General features: G+C 39.8%; 1 protein-coding gene across 5 annotated transcripts in view; it reads left to right on the top strand.

Moving 5' to 3' along the window:
* TOX (thymocyte selection associated high mobility group box) overlaps positions 1-26,468 on the top strand; it is a 235,932-nt gene that overhangs the window by 112,087 nt on the left and 97,377 nt on the right. For all 5 annotated transcript variants that reach the window (XM_063326918.1, XM_063326917.1, XM_063326916.1 and 2 more), the window contains exon 2: positions 12,898-12,963. In XM_063326918.1, coding sequence (XP_063182988.1) covers positions 12,898-12,963 — 66 coding nt within the window. The remainder of the gene's footprint in view (positions 1-12,897; positions 12,964-26,468) is intronic.

The raw sequence follows: 26,468 nt of genomic DNA, 5'->3' as shown, positions 1-26,468 counted from the left end.
GACACCAAAAGAGACTACATGTTGAATGCATGAGCCCGTTTAATGGTTTCCCTAAAAAGGAGAAAAAAAGCAAACTGCACCTCAAGTAGAGCCCGATTTCCTGGGCCTGATCAATATGTGTTCTACTCAGTGTTACTCTTGAAATCAATTGGGTTATATCAGCAGAGGCCCAGACCTGTACCCTGGGTACAGGCCTCATCTCTGAAAAGGTGTTTCATTCTGAATTGCATTCAAATCAAGGACATCTTACACCATCAGCAAATATATGATTATCTCAACTGGTACTTTGTGTGCCTTTTAATGTGTGAGGGAAGGAGACAAATAAGGTTTTGGTAATGTTTGTGCAGCTGTTGTGTTTCTGCTGGGGTTATATATCTGCAAATCAGAGCATGATTTGCCCATTTGATTTTCTGCATTCCTTCTTTCCTTTTTTTTTTTTTTTCTTCTTTTTTTTTTTACCTAATAAACACAGAATTAAGTTATTCTAGATTGGGAAAGTTTAGTTTGGAAATGAGTTTGACCGTGTGAAGAAAGTTTATTCTGAGTGTGTACAGTAGAGACATAATCTTAGGTAAGACCATTGAAGCTGTAGTTTCAGTAGGTTGTTCCATAACTTTCAAACTGTTAATACGCATTTCAGTCTTCCAAACACAAAGAACATTTTAAAACAAAAATTATTCAAGCCATTTATTTCAAGTTTAATGTGCACTCATTTAATGGTCTTTAGGCATAGAAGATTATGATCATTTTCATCACAGATTTTATCAAATACGGAGGACAGTGTATTAATAATTCAGTAGCTTATACAGAGAGGTGAGAGAATATAATATGGGGCACTAAAAAGATAAGGCATATTTTCCATGAAATTACTGTTATAGAGTACTTTCATTGATTAATAAAATGGCTAAAGAGTCTGACTAGGCTATGAGATTGCTGAAGTTAAACAATTATTGTACAACTGGGTAAAACAGAAGCAGATATTGTGATGCTGTGGGGAAAATGAAACATCAAAAGCTAATAAGAAGCCATTTTTATATCATAAAAGCGTAAGAACAGCTTCATCAAGCTTTAATTACATTGTTACAATATACATTTATTTAAAAATTATGTTAGCTCATTAGCAGTGGTTATAACATAGATGGTTATAATTATAGTAAGATTAGCACATACTAAGTTTTGCTTCTATTTCGGTGCACTGAATGCACAGGCCGCACCGTGCGAGTCGCAGGATTATCTGTTTAAGAAGCAGCACTTCTGTACTTCATGGGGTTTGTTGTCACATTGGTGTCACGGCCCTGTTCAAAAATGCTGACACTACCCACTTTGCAGGGACTGGTAGTTTGATGCCAGCCAAGGTGAGGGGACCCCGTGGCCACCTTGTCCATAACTCCTCTCCTAGCCATGGGGTGCAAAGAACCTGCGTCCCTCTGGGTGGCTGCATGTGGGGAACGACCACCAGTGAATCGCAGCCCTGCTGCAGCCTGGCCTGCCAGCGAGGAGCCCACATTGGAGCTCCTTTCACGGCAAGTGGTGAAAATTAAGCGTTTCCCTCATGTCTCTACATTGCCCTTTCCAGCATAACAGAACTCAGCTTGTTTTGCTGCTTTTGGGGACTTCAGAAGTACGTCAGGCTGGAAATTTTGAAGTGACATAGTCTTACCAATAGTCACTTGACAAAACCATAATTGCCAGGTTTTTTTTCAGTTCTTCCTTAAGAACAATTTCTCAGGGCCGGGACGTGATTTTTGTTCAAAACTGGGAAGACCGATACTAGAAAACAATGTCTGCGAGGGAGAGCGCTGAGCTAGATGTGCAAGAGATGAACTAAAGTCTACATCATCCAGTATTTTTAGAAAGTTAACAGGCACAGGAAGTGGTATGGGAAGACCATCCCCCAGTCTGTGGCTGTGGTGCACAACTGGCATACGCGGGAATGACAGAGTAGGACTGAACAAGGGTTTCCCACAGTGCTGCTGTGCGCCTGAACTGCCGTGTTATTGTGATGAAAGTGTCTGTTTTCATTTTTCATGTAAAATGTTTAAGAGTCAGTTTCATCGTAAGATTCATCTTGCAAATGCCCTTTTTGAAAAAAACTACAGCTCTGACTTGGGCAAAAATCTGTGGAGCTTAGATTTTCACCATTTGTCATAGATCAAGTTATCTACCCTAATTATCTGGCAACTTTCCATGCTACTGTATAGGTCAGGAGAAGCTTTCAGAGGTTTCATTTATTAAGGGCTGGGAAAAAACAAAGCATTTTCTAAATAAAGTGTGCAGGGAGGAAGGGGCTGATGCATACCCACAGTCTGGGCGAATCCTGGGAACAGAGAACCTGTTCAGATTTGTCGATGGCTAGCTAGAGCACTACATTCATTTCGGACAGCACATGAGATGGTGAAAAGCACATCAGTAAAGGGAAGCATTCAAGTGGCTACAAATGAAGAAATGTTTGGGAAAAAGCATGTTGTTAGGGAAGGTTAAAGGAATTTAAAACAGGCTTCCTGAAGAAGAGGACAGAGTATCTGTCTTTAAATGTGTTCATGAGTGTTATGAAAAGGTAGTAGTGATTAGTCTCAGCAGAATGGAAGGATGGAAAAAGGTCTTAAGATAAAATAGTAAAATTGCTGAAGAGTTTGAACCGAAAGGGGAAAATGCATGGAAACATCATTGCTGGAGTTGTATCCAAGGCAGGACTTGACAGTAAGTTTTTGTGGATGCTGTGTGAAACCTATTCTGCTATTATTCAGGGGATGGATTTGCCTACCCAGGGAGCTTCCTCACAGAGCTAACGTGGCTGCCCCATGCTGATATGCACAACCACTTGGAAAGACAACAGCCATGGTGCTGATAACTCCAGGTTTGAGTAGCTTTTGCTATCTGATTTGCTGTGAGGAAAGTAAAACAGTAGTAGATTCAGAGTGTATCAATGGGAAAAGCAGCAGCCAGCACTGAGGGTAGGACTTTTTCCTCAAGCGGGAGGAAGGAGGAGGTGGAACATTTTTCGTCTTTAAAGAGTTTTGGTAAGACAGTGGCAGGTACAATTGTAACTGTATATTTTAGCTCTTTACCTTCAAAACTAAGAAAAAATTGAAATATATTTGGGCAGACTTGTCTTTTTGTCTGTTAAAAGAAAACAGATCAAGTGTGTAAAGGAAACACCGTTGCAGACTCTTCAACAAAAAAGCTGTTATGAGTGCTACTTAACAAAACAGAAACAAAAGATTAAAACAGTCATGGAATAATTTAGTCATAAAATGAACTGTAATCTTGAAGGTCAAATTTTATCTTAAAAGGTGTAGAGAGAACACTTAGAATTTTTGAGAACTGATAAGTGATTTCATTACATCAAGGACACATCTTCACTGAAGTCGATAAGAAAAAAAAGTAAAACAACTTTTCCTCTTCTGCTTTTGAGTAATATTTTGAACATTTCTAACCACATCTTCTCTTGAATGACCTATTTTGGGATGGAGTACTGCAAACTTCTCGACGTTGCTCTGTCAGTGTATCTCGGCTTGATCTGTAGACCATCCTAGCAAAGGAATAAGTCAAGCTACAAGCCTTCTCAGGCTTTTGCATCTTTGTTGCAACTGTAAAAATAAAAAATTGTGTTGCTTCAAATTCCTGTTTTGAACATGCGCAGGGTTCCAGCTTCTTGTTTGATGCAGGCAGGGAAATAAACATGCCTGATATTCTTCATGAAAATAATCCTGTTGAAATTAATGGAGCTCCTCATATACCAGAGTAACTGTGGATGGAAATAAGATTGTCCACGTCTGCCATGGTAGCTGTTTTGGTAAACTACGATTGTGTGTCAGCCCTACAACACCTTTGCCATTTAACAGATCTCCACGTTTTGCTAAATCCTTGCAACTAGTCATTTTTGTTATCACCCTCTCCAGGTCTGAATTCGTTGTGCCTAACGAGATCCCATCAGACTGTGCTAAATAATTTGGTTTACCAGAAATTTAAGCTGATTTGTCCCATTTGAGTTTGGCACATACTTCAGTATTTTATGGCTGTTCCTGTAAATTTCTGAGCTTTTGGGTCCTATCTCATCACGTATTTGAACGGGTGCTTGATTTAAATACTCTCACACTCTCATCCCCTTCAACAGGATAATTTTAATGCATGTTATGCATATGCTCAGATGACCTGCTGCATTGGTCCAGAGTGCTTAAGTTCTTAGATGATCAAGCCTTTCAATAACTTTTTAAAATTGGATTTCCAAGTATGCCATGGATTTCTAAGTATGCCATGGATTATTTTTTCCTTGCTGTCTTAAACATGAGGCATAACAGCAGGATTTTCTAGTTACTTGGCAATTGTTACCTTTAGTTTTTGCTTGGTTTTTTTTTAGATTTTGCTTGTGCTTTTGTTGTTAATGTTGTTCTGGCCCATTTCTAATATTCCGCTGTGTAGAAGCAGATGTACTTTCTCACAGGAAATGCATATACCCCATTCACTCTATAAATAACACAGTGGGTCAACTTCTGTCCATGGGTCCCTGCACACAGCTCCCACTGTAGTCATGCAAGGGAACAGTTTTGTCCTAGTTGTGCAGAACTCATTCACTAAGGTCTACGGAGCCTCCCCTCTGCCATACTGCAACACGGGGGGCTCTGCACGTGGATGTACAAAAAATGCTTTCTTTTACTCATCTGTCTGGTCTCCATAGATCCTTTTTATTAAGCTTTCCTGTCTTTTATTACATAATCTGCCATTTGAAATGATGAGCCAGAGATGAATATTGACAAAAAATGACTCTGAAACTTGAAGTAGGGCCCTGTTACCTTACCCTTCTACCGGATCCAGTGCCTGTCCAAATGGCAGTGGAACAATTCCCTTCACCTTCCATGATACAGGATCAGACCTTGTCATGAAACTGGCCAAGTGTGTTGGGGTTGGAAAATATTACAAGCTTACCAGGTTAAACAAATTTCCTCAGCTACTGTGGGCAGAAAAAGAAAGGTCTGATCTTAGTTGCTCAAACCTTTCCACCTTATCACCCAATTTTCCCAGTGGGTGGCTACATCTATAATTTAGTGTGGATTGAGTAAAATAATAACAAAAGCACTTGCCACTTTGATCTGGGAATGTTTATTTAATGAGTGTTCAATATGCAAGAGAGAGTTTAGCATAGGAGTCCAGACTACAGTGCGTTGGTTTGGTTTTTATTTTTTATTTTATTTTATTTAACACCCAAGGTTAAAAGGAGCAGGAGCCCAGCTGAGAGAGTTCAGAGTTCGCCTCTGCATGCTCACTGTCTTCCATTTAAATGTACGCAAAGGACTAATACAGTACCCCCGCTCCCCTGGGCTGTCTTTGATACACTCTGCTGTGCCTGGACTCTGCCGCTCCTCCTATCAGTCTGATCCTACTTCTATTAGCCCGCTGTGCTCAGCACTGTAACCTCATTCAGCTAGTGCTCTGCATGCAGGCTAACAACTTCAAGGCTCTGTCAGGCATTGACACATGCAGGCTCCAAGCGGGAAGCTAAACACCCCCCTTCACCTCCTCTCCGGTTCCACATTAACCTCTATTAAGTGCGGAAAAAACACAAATGCTGTAGTGCCATCATTCAGGTTTTAACTACCAGTGTATATTTAGATATTCAGCCAGCTTGCCACCTCTGAGAACGTACGCCGCAAACCCTCTGGTTCTTCCCCTTTCTCGCAACGAGAGCAATAAATAGTGAGTTTGCTTGGGGAACACAATGGTGGAAGGTCTGTGTTGGGTATTTATGGCACGGGGAAAAAAAAGTCTGAAAGAAGACTTTGACAGCACTGCCTATACTTTTTGAAGCAATCGTATTTGTTGTAAATGGAAAATAAGACAAAAATGGCTTCATTCTAGGAGAGTCAAGCGCAGTATTTTCAAAACTTTGACAGCCAGGCTGTAGAAAAGACGCAGTGCAGTGCCAGTCTGTAAGCCCTATTGCTCTTTGATCCAAGCACTGAATGTCTCTAAGTCCGTTGGGTGCTGTGGGCAGAGGAGTTTCACCACTGTTTCTGGCTCTTTCTAAGGATGGGAGATGTCTGACAGCATTTCCTTGCAAAGCAGCACCCCTGCTTCCTGCTCTGGGGCTCGCTGCCAGCGCCCACCCACCTCGTGGCTTGCTCCCGCTCTCCGGGGAGCCGTCGAGACTGGGGCATATTCCTTCCCAACTCCAATATGCCTAGCCCACACATCACCATACTTGGATTAATTAAACACACCATACCCCGTATTCCTGGTTTAGATTCTTTCGACAACATGTAAGAAAATGACAGCACAGGAGACATAAATGATTTTCCTAACACTTTACTCTTGAAAACCAGTTACAGAATTAAAATGAATAACAATAATAATCTTGAGACATGCCATCTCCTCTCTAATGCTTGGCATATAAAACTTTCTGACACCTGGAGGGCTTTTAGTGTACCAGATGGGACAGGACTTCTCCATGTCCTGCCAGTCTGCAGTAATCACCTTCCTTTGACCATACAGGGACATACAGCTCTGCAAACAAATTTGACTTCTTTTTGCCATGGTGCTCCATTCGGGCATTTTCACCTAATCTCCTAGTCTTCCAGAACTCTCCTCTTTTGAAAAACAATCCTGGAAGGAGGGAGGGAAGACGGCAGAACAGAGACAATCAAAGTCGATAGTACTAGATTGTTTTTTGACAATTTTCCTGTGATAGTCCTTCAGTGAGGTGTCAAGCTCCTTTCCCAGGAAGGATGCCTGTCTGGAATGCATTACTGTAACCTGTTTTGGGCAAATTTAAACATGTGTTCAGTACAGCATACAAAATGGAGTTCAGGAGACAAAATGGCGTTCCAATTTAATACAGACATACCGCTCTGCCAAACTGTGTCAAGAAAGGGATTTTCCATCATGTAATAATGTTTACAGAGCATCTCTGTTTTTATCTTTAATGGTTGCCGTAACAAGATCAACTGTTTCTTTAGCATAGCCATTTGATGATTTATGTTGTATCCCATCATTATTTTAGTCACATTTTAACAGCTCTGAGTAAAATAAAATATCACTGTTTGTCACCGAGCAACCTGAGACAATGTCCACTCTTAGCATTTGGTTTAAAATAAACAAAATTGCCTAGTTTTAAAGCTTTTTCAGGATTAGTGGCTTTTAGATAATGTGAGTTACAAATGATATCTATAAGCTATAGGCACTAAAGTCACTAAATCACTCTTTTTAGACCATGTTATTGTAACATTTTCTTAAAATGAAAACACAACAAATTGTGTAGGGACTCCATCAGAACAAGGTGAACTATGGTTAAGAGGTATAGCTAAAGTTTAAATTTAAATCTAGCTTCCAGTTCCAGTCTAAGATGAGAGAAATTTATATTTAGCTTATGTGATTAGTAACACAGGCTTTGAAGATCTGTAACATCCTTTGAAGAAATCAGGATGTCGAGTCCAAGTGGCTTTATCCAGAAACAGAACTTATTAAATACATCAACTTTCACCAATCTGATCATCTGTCCACTTGCTGCTTCTCCTTTAATCTCTACGTTTCAGGGTATCGCTGTTGAGATACATTTGTGCATAGAACAGTGTCCAAAGCTGCTCCTGCTCCACACCCCAGCCCCAAGTTTGTTTTGGCGTCAAAAGCCATATGGACTAGTGTTCATCATGCTTCCCTGCCTAAGCTGCAGTTGGATGAGATGTAGTACTATCATACTGTGCTGCTCTTCACTATGAACTAGAAGAAGCTCAAAGATCCATGTGCTTGATTTTTTTTTTCTTTTAGCTGATATAACTATGCCTGCAGAACTTAGGGCACATATATATATAGAATCATAGAATGGTTATATCTATGTGCATACAAAGAGAAAGCAAATATGCAATTCCCTCAGAAGCTGAAACTGTGGATTAAAAAGGAGCAAAATAAACCCTCACTTCTCTCAACAGCAGCAAAGAAGTGTGAGGTAGCAAGGACACAGAGATGAAGAAAGGGGTGAAAATTTGTTTTCCCTGCAGTCCAGATAGCACAGATGACCCTGGCAATGAAGACAGAGTAACTTGGCATAGAAGGTGGTAGCCTTTGGGGAGGGAGGACACATAGTTAGGAAGTCTCTGTTGAACCTGTGAGTCCCTGTGGCTGTTGTCGTCTGAGCAAGCTACATGAAGCTAATGCAGGTATTTCACTGCATTTATAATCAGTGTATACACACGTACAGTTAGCAGCATATAAATAAGTTTTGTTTCCAATTATCCTTTTTGGCTTTCAACCCCTTCTGTTTTTTCTGCCCTACTGCACCTTCCTTTTTGTCTTCCAAATTATTCTGCATATGTAGGCTGTAATGGAGATTCTTTAAGTTGGTGTCACCATGAGAAATTTTGTTCTCTGTTTAGTTTTATGCAACCTGATAATGATGTCTTTGTGACATAGTCCATCTCGGATGTTTTTAATTTAAAGAAGGACATAAAGAATGAATAAAAAAATGCCATTTTTGCAAGCTTTGCTACTTCATAATCATTATTATAAATGCTGGCAGAGTTGGCTGCAACCTAAGTGGGAAGATGAAAACAGGCTTCCTGGCCATGACTACATCCTATGACTCTGATGTGGTGCCATGCTAATGGGAGACAAAAGCCAGCTTTGGATCCCTTGGTAAATCCATGCCTGATTAAACATCCTTACCACTCTGGACATTTGCTAAACTCTGTCATAGCTCTTGCATCAATAACAGCCAGCCAGTGTTTATGTAATTATGTTCCTAACTTATATGAGTAAATTGCATTTAATAACAGCACTTGGGTAGTTTGTGGATGTTGGGTGCTGAACATTATAACTTGTCTTACAAAGGGTTATTCTAAGGGAGATTCTAACTGGCCACGCTACTGTGTTGCCTCTATGTTTTATTTATAATAATAATTTAAATAAAGAATATGACACAATTCTGAATATATATTAAAACCAGCTCCCAGTTATATATCTTTTCATATTACAACGCAGTCATACTCTTAGTTTGCTCTCACCCAAATTTCTCATGCAGTTACACTTTAATACGAAAAGAAATGTTGTCAAGAGTAGTTATTATCACACATCAGAATATTGTATTAGCATTCACTTTTAATAGATTAAAATGAAAGATTTTGAAATCTGCCCTTAATGATACTGAAGGATCTTGGAGATACGTTGAGAAAGCTTTAGATGAAAAGTCATATGATATATATACATCATACATAGGTTCATAAAAGACAGTTCATTTAAGTGCCTGCCCTTGTGTTTCATCTGTTCTGTTTGGATGAATCATCCACAGGTTAAGTGATGCTTGTGCAGTTTCTTTGCTTGAAATCAAGCACAGTGAGTGGCAGGGAAGTTTAGGGAGCTCAATGTTCTTGTAGACCTGGGATGATGAGTGAAATAAGACAATTTTGGAGGCGTGGAGTATAACCTGGAAGAAAAATCTAGTGGTTGGAGGCATCTTTGGGTCATATTTGTTGGTCTTTTGACTCACTGTCTGATCTGGAAAGGTTGCTTGAACTGCTGATGCATAAAGCTTGTAAAGCTGAATTCAAGGTGGACGTGTATGAGTTAAACTGTCCTGGAGGAGGGTTGTTGAGAGAGCAGTGTAGAAAAAGGTGAAATGATTCAGTGTTCATTTGTGGGCTTTAGGGGCTTGGTTTGGAAGCTTCTGATACACAGGGGGGAAAAAACAACAGTAGGACCTTCTTGTTGATCAAATTGTTTACTGTTTCAATGTGGGATAGTCACATTTGGGCAAGGTGGGCACAGTTCCAATGCGCTGCATTGGTGTCTCTGAACTTCTTGTTATTGAAGGCTCGTGTACCCGTTTCTTTGGATGGGGTGGGACGTCTAGGTCATCTGTATTCTACACTTCCTTGGTAGCTGGAAAAGGGGATGATGAATAAACAATTCAGCAATTAAGTAAACTTTTTTTTTAATTTTGGTATACAAAAATCAGAATTTAACTTTTTTATAAACAGTCAGTAAGCATTGAGAACTTAGAGGAGGCATCTCCTGACAATACCTGCTGTAGGAAGCGCATGTGTATATGCTTCATCATTTGAGTTTACGGGTGTTTTTCAGGCTCAATCTGAAGTCTTAGGAACTGCCAAGAAGCCATGCACCACACTGTACTAGACTGAGGGCAGACAGTAATTTATGTAGCTGTAAATGTAGTATAAATGCTAACATGGCAACAGTGTTAGTGTCAGCTAATACATTACAGTTTGCATCCTGCAAATATAAACGCTACAAAAAATACACATTGCCTCAAATTTTATTGAGCTACACAACTTATTACACAACATCTTACATATACTTCTAACAAGCAGATGCTAAATATTGCAGTGACTAAACTCCATGTTTGAATATTGAAGAAATTAAGTAATAAATCAAGCAGCTGCTGGGTATTTTTAGATGTTAACAGGTCACTCACATTTTACAGACACTATGCATCAATATATTTTTCTGAGCATTTACCACAAGAAATTCATCCAAAACACTTCAGAAGTCATTTCTCATTTAAAGACAAGCCAAAACCCTGGACTGTATCTAGCCTGTATGCTGAAAAAGAAAGAAAATTCTTCATTTTCTTTTCAACTAAATGTATGGAACATAATATTTGAATATTTGAATTACAGCAAATTAGCAAGGTAGTGCAGCAAATACATGAGGGTAATGAGGGAAATTCAAAATAGGAGCCTTAAGGAATCATGGGTTCCAGGGCAGATAGGACTACCGTACCCAGCCAGCGTTAACTATCCTATCCATAGGATTTCTCATAAATACAATATGGAATGCACGTTTTCTGAAAAAGATATCTAACTTAATTTTAAAATGTCCAAGAAATGATGAGCTTGTTGTTGACATAATGCTTAATTACCATCTAAAGTAGGAACTTGTATCTTATTTCAGAACTGAATTTCTCTAACTCCCATTTCTCAACACTAGATCTCATTATACCACTGTCAGGAAGGCTGACATCTTGCTATCAGACATCTTTCCAGGGTGTAAGTACCAATCTCAGTGATCAAGGCACCTTTCAGCCTTTCGTCTGACAAGCTGAATAAGTTGAGCTCCTGTAGGCCTTGCACTGGAGCGCTTGGTTTCCAACCGCAGACTGTGAAATCTCTCCTCAGAATTTCACCTGTCCATCTCTAGAAGAAACAATGAATTTTTTCCAGCGTGCAAACAATCCAGGCACTAAAAAGTTGTCTCCAAAACTCTACTTTGAATGCTAATAAATAAGAACATTCTTGAATGAGAAAGCTGAAAGAAATGGCAAGTGCAAACAAGAAACACTAAAGGAGCAACCAATACCCGTTTTTAAGATCTAATCCAACTATCTCTATTCCATCAAACTTTGGAAATACTCCCTTCCCTATGGCAGATCTGTGCCCGTGGCATAATCCTTTCCCTCCCGTGAAACTGGGACTTCTGACAGATAGGCTGTGACTATCTATTAAATAGCTCTGGCCAGGAAGGGCAGACCATCAACGGCTGTGCCAGGAGCTGGCACTTGTTCATTTCTACTGCTGCTGTTACAAGCCTTGTAGCCTCTGGCAGAGAAAGAGGATGAACAGCTGGAAGCCGAAACCTTTTCAGCTGCCTCAGCAAAAACTGGTAGAGCTATCTGCCAAAGCCACAGTTTGACTTTGCCACCTTGGTCTAGTTGAATATACTGTACCTTGCAGGTAGAATATCCTGAGAAGCTTAGCACAGATCAAGAAATGTCCAAGGGATATTTCACTGCCACCTTCTGTAGGAGTAGAGCAAGCTCAGTAGCGGGGACTTTTTAAAAATGCCGCCGTGTCATCAAAAATAATGGCTCGTTTCCAAAATATGTCACTCCAAGCATTCACAGAAGGGGTCAGGTGAAAGTTATTCCAAACAGACCTCGTAACAGCTGGAAATTTCTGGTTGATGACTGGGGATGGGGATTCCTGCTGTTGTTCATTTCTACTTGAAAGGTTTGAAAAGATTTTTCCCTACCTCCTGAGCGGACACTGGGACTATAGTTGCCCTGTTGGCACTGTCACTTGAGCAGGCATGACGAGAGTTCTGTGGGGACATTTTCCAGATTACATAAGCAATCAGTAGTTTTATACCTCTTTGTGTTGGTACAGGATGAGGCTTCAGTTCTGACAGTTTTTCTCCATGTAGACCTTCAGATTTTAATCAACTCCTTTCTATCACATTTCTGTTACTCCTTAACTGCAGCTGAGGGGAGAAAAAGAACAACAACAACAACAACAAAGCTTTGTATACATTTCCAGGAATGTTATTTATCATTTAGGGAAGGGTATTTTTGCAGTTCCAATTATGAATGTTTACTTTATTCACACATGGAGCAGACTATCCTCTTAAACCATACGGTCAGGAGGTATACTGTTTCATGCATTCAGATGTCTGAAAGCTGTCTGGAAATGTATTTCCTACTTTCTGATATGGGAACATTTCAATAGGAGGGGGTTTAATTTGTTTTGAAATCTCAGCCCTCGTTCTGCTCAGAAGCTAAAGTTGGAATCCATTAAGATGCATTTTGGTGCAGTTTCTATTCTCATCTTCCTTTTCTCAGTAACTGTGCAATTCACTTAGTACTTCATTACAACCAACAGCAATATGTATACACGGTGCACAACATGAGCCATTTTGTTTTAAAACAGATTGCAGATGAAAGGAAACCATTCATTTCTTGCTTGCTAGCTGTAATTACTAGAGCGCTAATTACTCCAAATCACTGACATCCAGGGTCAATAAGGATGACAACAGGAACATCAAAGACAAGATGCACACACGCAATTACAAGTCTCTAAAACCAGGCTGTAATATTATTTTATGGCTACTGTTTTTTTCAGTCAATGCTGAAAAATATTCAAGTTTGCTGAATGTTTACTATTATTTCCTTTGCAGTTTGACGGTGAGAACATGTATATGAGTATGACAGAGCCGAGCCAGGACTATGTGCCAGCCAGCCAGGTGGGTTAATTAATCTTCTCTGCCTTGTTTCAAATTGTAATTAAACAAATTCAAAGAGTTGCATTGCAAATGAGTGGCACTATCAGTAACTGCTGCAATCAGGAATAATCATAATTTATAAACAAAGCATTTAAGCCTTGTTTCCAGTTAATGAGATAGAGCTGATAAAACACCAGAGTTGGCGTTTGTTGAAAGATACTACCTTGTTTCCTCTCCAGAATGCAAGCAGCTGTTTTGCCAGCATGATCTTTCCTAAACAGTTGTTTTACCTTCAGGAAATAAAGTCTTTACAGGTGCAGGTTATTTGTTTATCTGACTGCAGACAAGTTAATCATTATAAGCTACACATGTCACAAATAGCTTTAATTATCACTCATAGGCCAGTTGTAGTTGAAGAATCGCACTTTTAACACTAATCGTATGGCTGAGGAATGTTGCCAGTGTTACACGATTAGCAGTAGGGCTAAGGCAGTGACTTGGTCTTCTGTGTCTTGCAGCCCAAAAAGTTTAATGTGATGTGGATTCTTTACAGGTTTTTTTGGTCTCTTTTCTTTTTGGGGAACCCTACGCGCTAAATTCTGATACTAGTTGTGTATTTAAAAATCTTTCACCTTTCCATTTGAACCCTAAGATACTATAGATTTCTAAGAATGAATGATTTGAATTACTTCTTAAAAAGCAAAAAATATTTTTGAAATTTTTTATTTTTCTACCTTTACCTACATCTGTATGTAAGGGAGAAATTTTCATTTACTTCACATTTTCCAGTCAGTTTAATTGCATGCTAGTAAGTGATAGTGGTACAGATCAGTTAGATGATTGTGGTAGAAATTGTCCCTGAAGCACCAGACTTGTGGTCTAGGTCGTGCAATATCTCAGGCCCAGCAGTGGCTAGTCTGATATACCTCTTTCTGACAGGACCAGAAAGATCATGTGAAAAGCTGTCATTAGGTGGAAAATAAGTTTGCACGCGTAGGAAATGTGTGTAGATGAGCAGGATGTAATTTAGGAATCAACAGCTTTGGAAAGCGACAGTATGTTCAAAGCTAAATGTCTTCATGAAGGCGGGTTCTTCAGGTACACAGGTTCATTTGGGTGAAGGGAAGCAGGTTGGTGTATGAGGTGAACTACATCGTTCGATCAAAAAGACTATCTTTAAAATGTTCCACCATGTTGCTTCCCAGCCTTCCGTTGAAGTTATTCTGAAGTACCTTTAGAGACCAACTGTACTTTACGTTTAGGATTTGTGCATGATTGAACTTATTCAGCTAAGAACCCTCCAAGATCCAGAGGTAGTTTAGACTAGAACTGTTTGATTAAAAAATGAAAAATTATATTATTAATTTTTCTCTAACCATTAATCCAAAAACTGTACTGACAAGTTTTAGTATTACTATTAGATTAAAGCAGCCTAGTATCATCTCATTTCTGCCTTAAGGGTTTTGAAGTGCAAGGGCTAATTGAATTTGTTTGAAACACTAGAAATACAAACTCTGTGAATGATTGCTGTTATAAGGCAGCTGCTACCTTTCGGAGAATCATTATGTCTGTCTTAAATAGTTTTGAATAAAGAATTGCAAATCCACATTATACATCAGAATTATTTTTCTTCTGTTGATATTTTTGTACTGTGTATGCATGTAGTTTAAATAATTTAAATGGCATATTGAAAAATTAAGAGTATAAGTTTTAATCTTTTATGCGGTTTCTACATGTGCTAACAAGGCCCAGATCCTCAGAGATATTTTTGCATCTAACACTCACTGGTTTCGGTGGAAGTAAGGTGCTTAAAGTACCTTTAAAGATCCAGGCCTAGATATTTTAAATGCAAATGATTTTGTCTTCAAGGAAAAAATCTATCAAATGTGACATTTCCAAATTCAAAGATGACAGAAAACCCTGAATGCTTACTAAGGGCTGGAACCAAGAAAGAACTTACAGACTTAAAAACTCACTATGGCAAAGCCGAGTTCTTGAGTGTCTGGCTCACGGGTGGAGTTCAAAACCCAGGGGCGGGTGTCACAACTCTGTCCTTTGCTGGGGCATCCGTGTGGCAAGAGGCAGCTCAACTGCCAGGCACGGTATTTTAAATTATTACCAAATGCACGTCGGTCATGCGGCCTCCGTGCCTGTTTGAGAGAAGCCACCAGCCTTGGGCTGTCCCACCTTCTGTTCCCTTACTGTGATTCTCTCCTAGTGCTTATACCACTGCAGCGTTTTTTTAGGTGAATATATATTGATGCCCGTAATAATAACTACGTTAAAAAATGGGAGACAAAATACCACACTAGGAGCAGGAAGCCAGGGGTGTGTGTTGGAAATCCTGCCTCTGTCTTGTTTAGAGAAGAACTGGGACTGCAAGAGAAGCCTTCCTGAACCTGTTTCTGAGGTAGATCGCTGGTAGCCATTCCTCAGAGGAGCTGAGCAGCTCTCCATTGACAGTATTAGCAAGGTTTTCACTGACTGTAATGAGGCGCTGCACCTATCTCAGGCGTAAACATTTGGTGGTCACCCAAAATTGGTGAACTGACTACCGCTTCAGCATCCATTCTGCTTGTTTAAACGGGACAGAATACGACATTCACTGCTCTGAGAACAAAGCATGCCAGATTGTGTAATTTACTGGAGAGGGAGAAGAAGAGGAAAGGATGTGGCTGTATTTTCTGGTCCCCGTTTTCAGGACTGTTTGTTCATTTTCCACTTGCTGATACTGGATATAAAACAAATAATCCTGTAAGAAGAGATGAGAAAACGTTCTCTCCCAGATGAAAGCCTAGTCACTTAATCCAGAGTTTTCTCCTGTGTCCATTTTGCATCTGTCCCTCCGAGCCCTTCAGTTGCAGGACTTCAACGAGAGGAGTGCAGGCTCCCTCCCGTCCCTATATCTTGGTCGTTCCCTTGCAAGATCACAGATGAGGGTTTGAATCCTGTCAGAATGAGGAGTGAATTCATCTCTCTGCTTTTCTTGATGGATGCACATCTGTTATCTAAAATATGAATCCCACATGTTAGAAGATGCTCAATCCTATCAGAAACTTTTATTTGAGCTCTGATCGTGCTGACTGAGTCAGACATGAACATAACTTTCTAATTCCAGACTCTGACATAGCTTATTTGGGAGGTGGGTTGGCAGACTGAGTCATGGTATAAAACACCAAAGACCAGGAGGTTTCCACTAAGCTATCTTCAGGATTATCTGCCTATAGAGGCAGGATTTTGGGGGTCCTGATGCATGCTGACACACTCACGTCCGTGCTTTAGATCTAACTCTGAGAAGTTGGTTTTATTTGTTTTGCCTTTTCCCTCAAACTTTTCCTAGCATTTCAAGAAATTTGGGGGCTATAAAATAAACAGTGTTGGCAGAAGAAAATAAAATTCAGACATCAGAAATGTTTCAATTGCCCTGAAAAAGCTGAAATTGCACTTCAGTTCTTTCTGTTTACTGCATAGTGTTCATATCCAGAAAAACATCACCTTGTATTATTTTAAGGGTTTTAATCAATTTATCCCCTTTAGGCTAACATAAATAAAAGCTCAGCCATTGGACAGGAAAAATATAGTTTTGTTCCTTTTGCTATATAACATCAAACATCTGCATAGCTTGGTAATCCAAGACAAGTTGCCTCACAGCATCCCTCAACAATTATCATTTCTGTTCAATTTTCAAATCAGTACATGCTTTGGGACTTATAGACTAAGTTGCTAAGTAGCAACATATGGCTCACTACTGTTCCTGTGATGTTGCTGCAAGCAAATAGCATAATTCTATACTTGAAATGATTTTTACAGAAAGCCAGTGCTGGAACTGAGCCAGAAGTGTAAGTATACAGTAAAAATTAATGATATTCTTTTAGACTGTCCCAAAAGGCTGTTTGGCAATGTTGTCTCTGTGTACATTTTATATATACGTGTAAGTACTGTATTTTTGGTTATGATATATGTAGTACAGGACTCTGCACTGCAGGCATCTCTTAAATGAGTTATGCCAGCCATATTAACAAACATACATAGTAAAACTACATGACATTTTCACTACTAATTGCGCTTCAATCTGAAAATATTTATCATTTTAAAATAAAACTCTGCCAACTGCTCTGCATTTCAAATTCTCACAAATATATTGTTGTCTCTCCACACCTATAATTGGAATCTTGGAGATGAATTGTTCTTCATGTAATTCCTCCTCCTGTAATTTGTGGGCCACGCACAGCACAGTATAAAATTGTATTGTTTATTTTATATTTCTTCTTAGTCACAGTACAGAATGTAATTCAGGACTCTGTGGCATAGAGTATTGCAAACATTTGTGACCTTCCTGAGGCCTAATAAATGTTAAGGGTAATGAATCCAGCTGCCAAATCCCCTGCATGATCCAAAGTGAAGGGAGGAGAACGGGCCCAGAGCGGATGGTTTGGGGCAGTGACCCCATTGTCCCAGTGGGAAGAAAAGAGATACCCGAGGCAGAGGAAGGAATGCTGTTTGCACAGAGATGGTATTTTCTTCCCTCCCAGAGCTATACCAGGAGGATCTGTGTAAGATATGTATGCATGCTCTTTGCTACAGTGGGCACCATGGGTGTCAAAACTGTTTTGTCTTGTACAGCTCTGGGGTAAAATGGGATAGAATGACATCCAACAGAGAGATTAATAGGACAGTAAAGGGTTCCCCTGCCTTTTGTTGCTGTATGCACATGGTCACAGATACGTTCCAAACTTCTTATTTCATATTTATACCCCAATTACTTAGACTATTAATGGGATAGTTATTACTCATGCGAAGTAGGGATGGATAAATGCTCTATAACAGCCACCCTCCCTTGCTCTGTATTGATCTTTCCCTGGAGGTAGGCTAGAATTTCAGGGTACTGTATCCCATTCCTGCCAGAAGATACGGGTCTTCTCTCTTGTCACTTTTCTAGAGCTGAAGTCAGCACAACAAGGCAGAAGCTGGCTGCCTTGGAAAGGATTCAGGAAAAGCAGCATTCTTACATGGAGAATCACTAAGTGGTCCAGTATTGTCCCATGGGTACATATTACCCTGAAGTCCAGGGCAATCCTGACCAGAAACTGGAAAGCCTTTGCTCATTAGTTGAGAGGCTGCTCCACAGTGAGAGGGCAATAGAGAGGGCAATACTACCTGGTCAGTCAGCTGGCTGGCTATGCTTCAGGGCTGTTTTGGACCATATTCCACCTCCCTCTTCCTTATCCACTATCTTTTAATTTCACAAATAGAGTATCAACAGAAGGGAGTCCACTTGTTGCTCCTCTATTTCTCTGAAATAGGCTGTAGATGCCACTTTTTTTTAAAAAAATGGGATAAAGGTTTCAATGGCTTCAGTGAAAGAAAAGCACTCAGCAGGTCTTTCAGGTCCTGAATGAGTGGTTAAAGGTAGAGGTAATTTTACCCTACCTTTATCTTTTGCGTAGAACATAATCTTTTAATGTGACTTAGCGTCAGGCACAGAATCTGAAAAAAACTGAGTCCCCGATAAAAGTACATCAACAGTTGCATTAACAAGGCTATGTATATGTTTACAGATCATAGAATCATAGAATGGTTTGGGTTAGAAGTGACCTTAAAGATCATCTTGTTCCACCTCCCCTGCCATGGGCAGGGACACCTCCCACTAGACCAGGCTGCTCAAAGCCCCATCTAGCCTGGCCTTGAACGCTTCCAGCGATGGGGCATCCACAGCCTCCCTGCACAACCTGTTCCAGTGCCTCAGCACCCTCACAGTAAAGAATTTCTTCCCAATATCTAATCTAAATCTCCCCTCTTTCGGTTTGAAACCGTTACCCGTCATCCTATCGCCACACTCCCTGACAAAGGGTCCCTCCCCATCTTTGCTATAGGCTCCCTTTAAGTACTGGAAGGCTGCTATAAGGTCTCCCCAGAACCTTCTCCAGGCTGAACAGCGCCAACTCTCAGTCTGTCTTCATAGGAGAGGAGTTCCAGCCCTCTGACTGTTTTTGTGGCCCTCCTCTGGACTCGCTCCAACAGGTCCATGTCTTTCTTGTGCTGGGGATCCCAGAGCTGGACACAGTACTCCAGGTGGGGTCTCACTAGAGCTGAGTAGAGGGGGCAGAATCACCTCCCTCAACCTGCTGGTGATGCTTCTTTGGATGCAGACCAGGATGCAATCGGCCTTCTGGGCTGCAAGCATACATTGCTGGCTCATGTCCAATTTGTCATCCCCCAGTATCCCCAAATCCTTCTCTGAAGGGATGTGTTATATAAGTATGTATGAATGTCTTTAGCTGTAATGCAAGATGTATGCACATGCACGGTGTATGTATTAAAGGATATTTTAAATTTTTTTTGTAGTCAAATGCTTCGACCTTTATATAAAAAAAGTAAAAATTGACCTGTATTTAAGAGCTTTTTCAAATTTCACAGAAAAGACATTGCTCAGGTGAAATATCTTTACCCTCCTTTACTCAAATTCATTTTATTTGGATTGCGTTCAGTAAGTATTGAACTTGTACTCCAACCAGAAGTGTGTATGGCCTACTTATCTCTGAAAAATTAGTTACTTCAACGTGCCTTTACTTAATGCTTCTTTCATTTAATGGCTATTCTATAGCACATGCTGTAAAAACACTAAAGAGGGCAAAACCTTTTCCCTACAGATCCTAAGCAAACATACCCATAATTACAGTTGTATAAACAAAAGTGTCCCTCTCCAGCCTTCAAAAATCATTAGTGTGGATCTGTAAGCGTGGATATGATCTGAGATCATATTAAAACCTCGGCAAGTATAACAAATTTTTCATCCTTCTGTTTGTCTTCTGGCTGTAGAAACCTTGCACTTATATTTTCTTTACAGCCATGTGGGCTAAAAACTTTTTAATGAAAGCAGGTTTGGAGGGTAATTGCCTTGCTCTAGAAGTTTGGGGCTTTAGAAGTAAATATCAGATGCTGCTACAGTAATGCTAAAATTGTGAACTTGGCTCTTATATACACAGTGATCCTGTGCATCAATTAAAAGTATTTTTCTTAAGAGTTGCCAACGGGAGGGAAGTAATGTAAACACTGCATCTTGTCTTAGCTGTGGCATCAGGATGGTAGCAACTTCAGTGATAGGCCCACTATAAATCAATAAAGTAAAAATAACAAAAGCTGTTATTTTACCATGAAAAAAGTAAACAGAAAATCAATCATCAAATGATGAATTCTCTGTCCAAAAGCCAGAGGTATTTTTTTCCCATATCACAAGAGAAAAGGCACTACTTTTTGCTGTGCATGACATGAGAGAACTTTCTGTTTAATGAGCAACCAGTGTAAAATATCCTTCAAAATGTTTCCCTCTACTCCTTCATGTACAACTTTTTTAGCATGTGAAAACAGATTATAGACATCATATATTTTAGTTATGTAGTTTCCTTTCCAGGAAACTCTACAGGTCAGCAGCGTGGATGAATTATGGGACATAACCATGGGAAATGTTAAAGGCAGTATTTTTCAACTGAGCTTCACATAAAATGAACTTTTTCGGTCCATAAAACGTCTGGAAGAATTACATGAATTTGAACTACAAATTAGACCAATTACTATTATACTGTCCCTTTTGGCAAAGGCTGCCGCAGTAGAGTCAGTTTGACCTGTTGACCTCTGACCGAATAAACCGATAAGATGCCAGGCTTTGATTAATCTAGTTAGTTTTACAAAGTCTGGCATCTCAACAAGCCCAAACTAGTTACTCAAACCAGTCTTCAATGTAACATTCAAATGATCGCTCCGTGGAGTCCCAGAGGTATTCATTACAGACAAAATTGCTCTTGTTGCCTTGCATACAAGCTGAGTTTTCAATGGGAAATGAAAGGCTGCCTGGAAAAATAGGCCACCTAATTAAGTTAAACTACTCTAGCATTTGGCTTGACATCTTCATTACTCAAAATTAAAAAGATGCTTCACTTGAGCACACAGTTACTATTGTTTATGTTGTTTTCCTCTTAAATTGGCTTCTTACATAGAAGTCTGTTTTTCAGAATTATATCTTGTAATAGCTCGCATATTTCTTGCAGTTTATAAAAATGTCTTAATAGGTACTACACTACTGATAGTTCATACGACATTAGTACGATTGAGCTTATTACTGAGGTCTCAGCAGTCTTACTGCTTACATGACACTTTATTAATAGAGGGCCAGATCCTGCCAGTTTTACTTGCTTGAATAATTTTTACTCATTCATATACTGAGCCTTCCTTGGCTTTGTTACTATAAAGTCCTTGGTCCAAAATCTAGGCGTTAAAGTCAATGGGACCACCGATAGGAATTGGGAGCTTTCATAACCCACGGCTTTCAGCTCTTCCTGCAATTGGCACAGGGCTAAACAAAAGTAAAATCAGCAGAACTGCGAAGAGTAGCCATGCCTCTGTTTTGATCTTCCTTTTCTCAAGTGGTGACATTTTACATTAAATCAGCCATTTTTCTGGAAATCTCAACAGCTGTTTAGGAGAGGTATAACACGGGTAGGACCTGCTGTCCTTCTGAATACTGGGAAGCAGTCCATTGTTCCTGAGCTATTCTAAGTAAAGAAAAGGGGAAAAAAAAAAACAGAAAAGAAAAGGATTCTTTGTCCTTTATCATTGTGTGCCCTGGGTACAAAATTATTTCGTCTTTAGGTGTCTTTCTCAGAAAGGATCTGGAAATTTAGATGGAATATTTGCCCCCTAAACAGAAATACTTAAATGTAAATCTATACTACTGCTATTTTAAGAGCCTTTAAAAGTGTAAACATGTGAAGAGCACGCTGTCTTGATTGCTGGTTTAGAGTCTATGATGCTAATGAGGCTTCTGACAGGTTAAATGTGGTGTATCATCTATATTTTCAAGCAGCAGGATTTGTGAAGATGTGACTCCTATTTTTTTTAAGTTAAATTCTGCTTATTGAATATGCACATTGCTGGTTTTATTACCCAGTGCTTTGTAGTGAGCATAATTTAGGTATGTTTTGCAGAGAGGGTCTCTAAAAAGTGTTTTATTTTTAATATGCTTTTTATCTCTAGTTGAAAAAGAATATTTAGCAAATGTAGTGACTAATTTATAGAAGTATATCTTGTAGCATTAAGTTCAAGATCATACCATAGGTGATAACTGCCTGTGGTATAGTATGGACCAAAACCTGTCAAATAGGATCCCAAGTTACCTTAAGAATCTTAGCTTTAATTGAAATAATAATAATAATAACAACAACAACAACAACAATAATTAATAATATGCTCCCATTGTTGCAAAGAAAATTTTGTGAATATTCTTCTGTGCCTCCTTTTCCTGGTCTGTAAACAGCCTGAAGCAGTAGCTATGAGGAGAGGGAGCTGCTCTACTTGTCTTTAGAAAGTAGCATGGTAGACACCTGTTGGGGTGAAAGTCTCCCCCTCCTTTCAGCATCCCCAAAACACTGGAGAAGCAGGAACCATGTTTATGCAGAAGTCCTGTTAAAGCATCCCCAGTGCTGCTCTTTGGAGGTTGCACTATTAGGGACTGTCACACACTGTGGGGGACCAAGTGCCTTTCTTTTCAGGAGAGAACAGTGAAAAGGGTGTTGAACAACCACCACGCTTGGATCCCCACTGGGGGAAGGTGGCGCAGGTGAGCAGGGGAGGACTCCAGGTTGGAGGTCTAAGGATGCCCCATGTGTGCCTCGGGCTCTTGAGTTTTCCTAAGTTGATCCGTAATTCTAAAAAAGGACTTGCACTTCTCTTACCAATTTACTCAAACTTTCTAAATAGGAAAAGCGCACAGCTGGGTCTTTGTCTGAAGGGAAGTTTAAATGCTTTGCTTACAGTATTGGTGCTTCCAAAGCCCAGATCTTGTAACCTTTTATAATATTTATGCTTCTGCTTATTGTCATCTTTAAAATGTGTTTCAAGTTTAAACCTTCATTGAAAACACGTTTCCCAGCAAACTGCTTTCGTATATGTGTAAAATTAATGTAATTAACAAAAAGACTCTCAAGAGTGGAATCTTAAAAAACAGTCTACTCTTTTACATAATTCTGTTAACTTTGAAATTGTGATTGTTTTAAATCAATAATATCATTGTCAGCATGTTCTCATTCTTGAAAATAGAATTCATCTGGTACTGGAAAATTAATGTTTTGCTTGAGGCTTTGCCCTTTACCTAATGCAAATTAGAGAAATTGATTAACACAATAGAAAAAAAAGTTATACCTTCCCCTGTAATATATTTTTGATAGCTGTTGCTTGATAAATTAGTATATTGTGTGTTTTTAAATGAATATGATTTATTGCTGTTGTCTACCATATGAAGAAACACAAAAAAATTGTTTGCAGGATCATTGACTTGAACATATCAATGGCACTGTTGGACAATTCTTGCTGAGTGTTAAGATGATTTATGTAACAGACCGAAGGTTTCCACAGTAATGCATTATAGTCTCGAGCTATCAAGCCTTGTTCATGCAGAGACAAAAGAAGCTGAAAAACACTTGCTTCTGAAGGTCCTCCATTTAGAAATTAGAGATAAGGTTGATCCTCTTAAAACTTTTAGAAATATCTGCTGTCAAATATATTATCCTAACTTTCAAATGTGCATAAGGTACATTGCTCTTTTTCCCTCTTCTAATGAGCTCATTGTTTTTACATTACTCTCGATTCATAAGTATTTCAGTTATGTAACAATGTGTTCAATAATAGAAGAGGAGAGAGCCTGAAGCATCTATCTTTTAAAAACTGGCATCTTTCCACCGTTCAGATGCAGAAGCCTTGGTGCAAATGAAAAATTAAGACACGCTCTACATAGTTGGCACTACCATTCATTTCATTTAAATTAAATATCTATAGGCAAATTCCCAATTTTAAAGAACTGTTTGTCATACCAGATTCTGTTGAGTATATGCACAGTGACTGATGCAATCACTGAGCACACGAATTAGAGTTGCTTAATGTATGTTGTCTTCTGTGCTGTCATATAGTAACAGTTCTACTCTTTCCAGAGGGATGTGTGAATGCTTACTGCCTCTTCTGGTCAGTCTGTTTGAGGTGTCTCCTCAGCCGTGAAAACTTCACATTTTTACCCCATGTGAAAAGGGTAAAACACTGGCTGAATGGCTGGGACCAAAGAGTTGTGGTGAATGGAGCTGGTGGCCATTCACAAGTGGTGTACCCCACGGTTCTGTACTGGGACCAGTTCTGTGTAATATCTTTATCAATGATGTGGACAAGAGGATTCAGTTCACCCTTAGTAAGTTTGCAGATGACAGGAGTTGGGCAGGAGTGTTGATCTACTTGAGGGTAAGAAGGCTTTACAGAGGGATATCGACAAGCTGGATCTATGGGCTGAGGCCAACGGTATGACATTCAAAAAGGCCAAGTGCGCGGTCCGGCACTTGGGTCACAACAACCCCATGCAGTGCCATAGGCTTGGGGAAGAGTGTCTGGAAAGATGTCTGGCGCACAAGGACCTGGAGGTGTTGGTCAAGAGCCAGCTGAAGATGAGCCAGCAGTGTGCCCAGGTGGCCAAGAAGGCCAAGAGCATCCTGGCTTGTCTTGGAAATAGTGTGGCCAGCAGGACTAGGGAAGTGGTTGTACCTCTGTACTCAGCGCTGGCGAGACCCTGCCTCGGGCACTGTGTCCACTTTTGGGCCCCTCACTAGAAGAAAGACATTGAGGTGCTGGAGTGTGTCCAGAGAAGGGCAACAAAGCCCGTGAGGGGTCTAGAGCACAAGTCTCACGAGGAGCGGCTGAGAGGACTGGGGTTGTTTCGGCTGGGGAAGAGGATGCTCAGGGGAGACCTTATGGCTCTCTACAACTACCTGAAAGGAGGTTGGAGCAAGATGGATACTTCTTCCAAGTAACAGGCGATCGGACAAGAGGAAGTGGCCTCAAGTTGCGCCAGAGGGAGGTTTTGATTGCATATGAGGAAAAATTTCTTCACCAAAAGGGTTGTCAAGCAGTGGCAGAGTCTGCCCAGAGAAGCATTTGAGCCCCCATGGAGGTATTTAAAAGACATGTAAACGTGGTGCTTAGGTATATGGTTTACTGGTGGACTTGTCAGTGCTAGGTTGTGTTGGACTCGATAATCCTAAAGGTCTTTTCCAATCTAAATGATTCTATGATTCTGTCTCCTTTGGTTTGCCTTCTCTGATTACTTTTTAAAGTTCTATTGAAATTATTTTGAAACATAAGTAAGTTTTGCTGGCCAATGTGCAGTCATCACTGTAGAGTACTTAAGCAAAAGGGCTTTATTTTTATTTCCCTCTTTCTCCTTATTCCCTTTTCCTCAGTTCGTATGTGTCAGGTTGTGCAAGCATTTCCTTTATTTTTCTGATAACAATGAGTATCTGGGTTCCTCAAAAATAAATACTAGATATTTTTTTTGAGTGTGTTATTAGCACAGCAAGATGCTTAGCCCTAATTTGAGTTATGTGTTGCTAAAGTAGAGAAGTGACCTTTGACATACACCTGCCATACACACAGTTTTGCCCCCCTTCCGTAGTTTGTGGCTGGATTTGGTAAGGCTAAGCGGCATAAAAGACAAATCGAAGGGGACCAACGAGGTCATTGTTCAGGAACAAAAGTTTGGTCTTGGGTTGGACAGTGAATCAGGGTTAACTGTTCGCATCATTTTATTCTAGCAAGCTTTTCTCATAAAATTATAGGCTAAGGTGGCGTAGATAATGAGATCTCTTAATCTCAGAGCGGGCATCTCAAAGATCATCTGCTTTATGAAGTTTCCATCATTAGAGGCAGAAATGTCACAAATATTTAACCAGAAACACAGAATATTGTCCTTTAGATTTGGGAAGACATCCTTGATTCAAACAGCTTTTTCATAGTTTCATGTCTTGTAAATAACCTATATTTAAGGATGCTCAGTTCTGAGGTTCCCACTGTGTAGCTCCCATCTGAAATACACTGAAATCTGCTTATAATAAATACAGGTGTAATGAAAATCCTCTTTATCATAAAGTGCAATTAAAGCCTGCGTCTGTTCAGTGCTATGCAGTGGGTTTAATGGTGTTACTTTGCAGAGGGAAATGTAATGGAATGTAATAAAGGTCCAGGAAGTTTGCCTAAACTGAAGAGCTGATAAACACCTCATCCACTCCCACAGTCATGAGATGAAAGTGAAACCACTGGAGAAGTTCCTAGCAGCTCTGTGGTAAAGTAAATAAAGCATTTACTGCTACTCTTTTTTGATTCAAAAGCGAAAAGGCAAGCTTGCTAGTATTTCTGTCACCAGCAGAATGAAAAGGAGCTATTCCGTGTCTTTCTGAATAGAGAAAGTCCTGCTGATAGTAAAGCCAACTATGAAGGGGCAGGGGAGACCCTAACTTTTCTCTCCACCCCCAACAAAATCCTAACAGAGCCGAAGGTACAGGCCACCATTTATTATTAATACATATGAGCTGTACTTATGAATTGTAACTGGATACAGGGAGTGTGGCCTTCCTTAACGCTTTTGATGGGAGGTAACTGCTTTCATTAGAAATCCAGATAAATGGCTTGGGTTGAAAGAAGAAATGCTCTAAGAAAGTCCA

The sequence above is a fragment of the Chroicocephalus ridibundus genome, chromosome 2 (assembly GCF_963924245.1).
Source record: "Chroicocephalus ridibundus chromosome 2, bChrRid1.1, whole genome shotgun sequence".
Classification (NCBI taxonomy): domain Eukaryota; kingdom Metazoa; phylum Chordata; class Aves; order Charadriiformes; family Laridae; genus Chroicocephalus; species Chroicocephalus ridibundus.
This window is presented reverse-complemented; position numbering and strand designations above follow the sequence as displayed.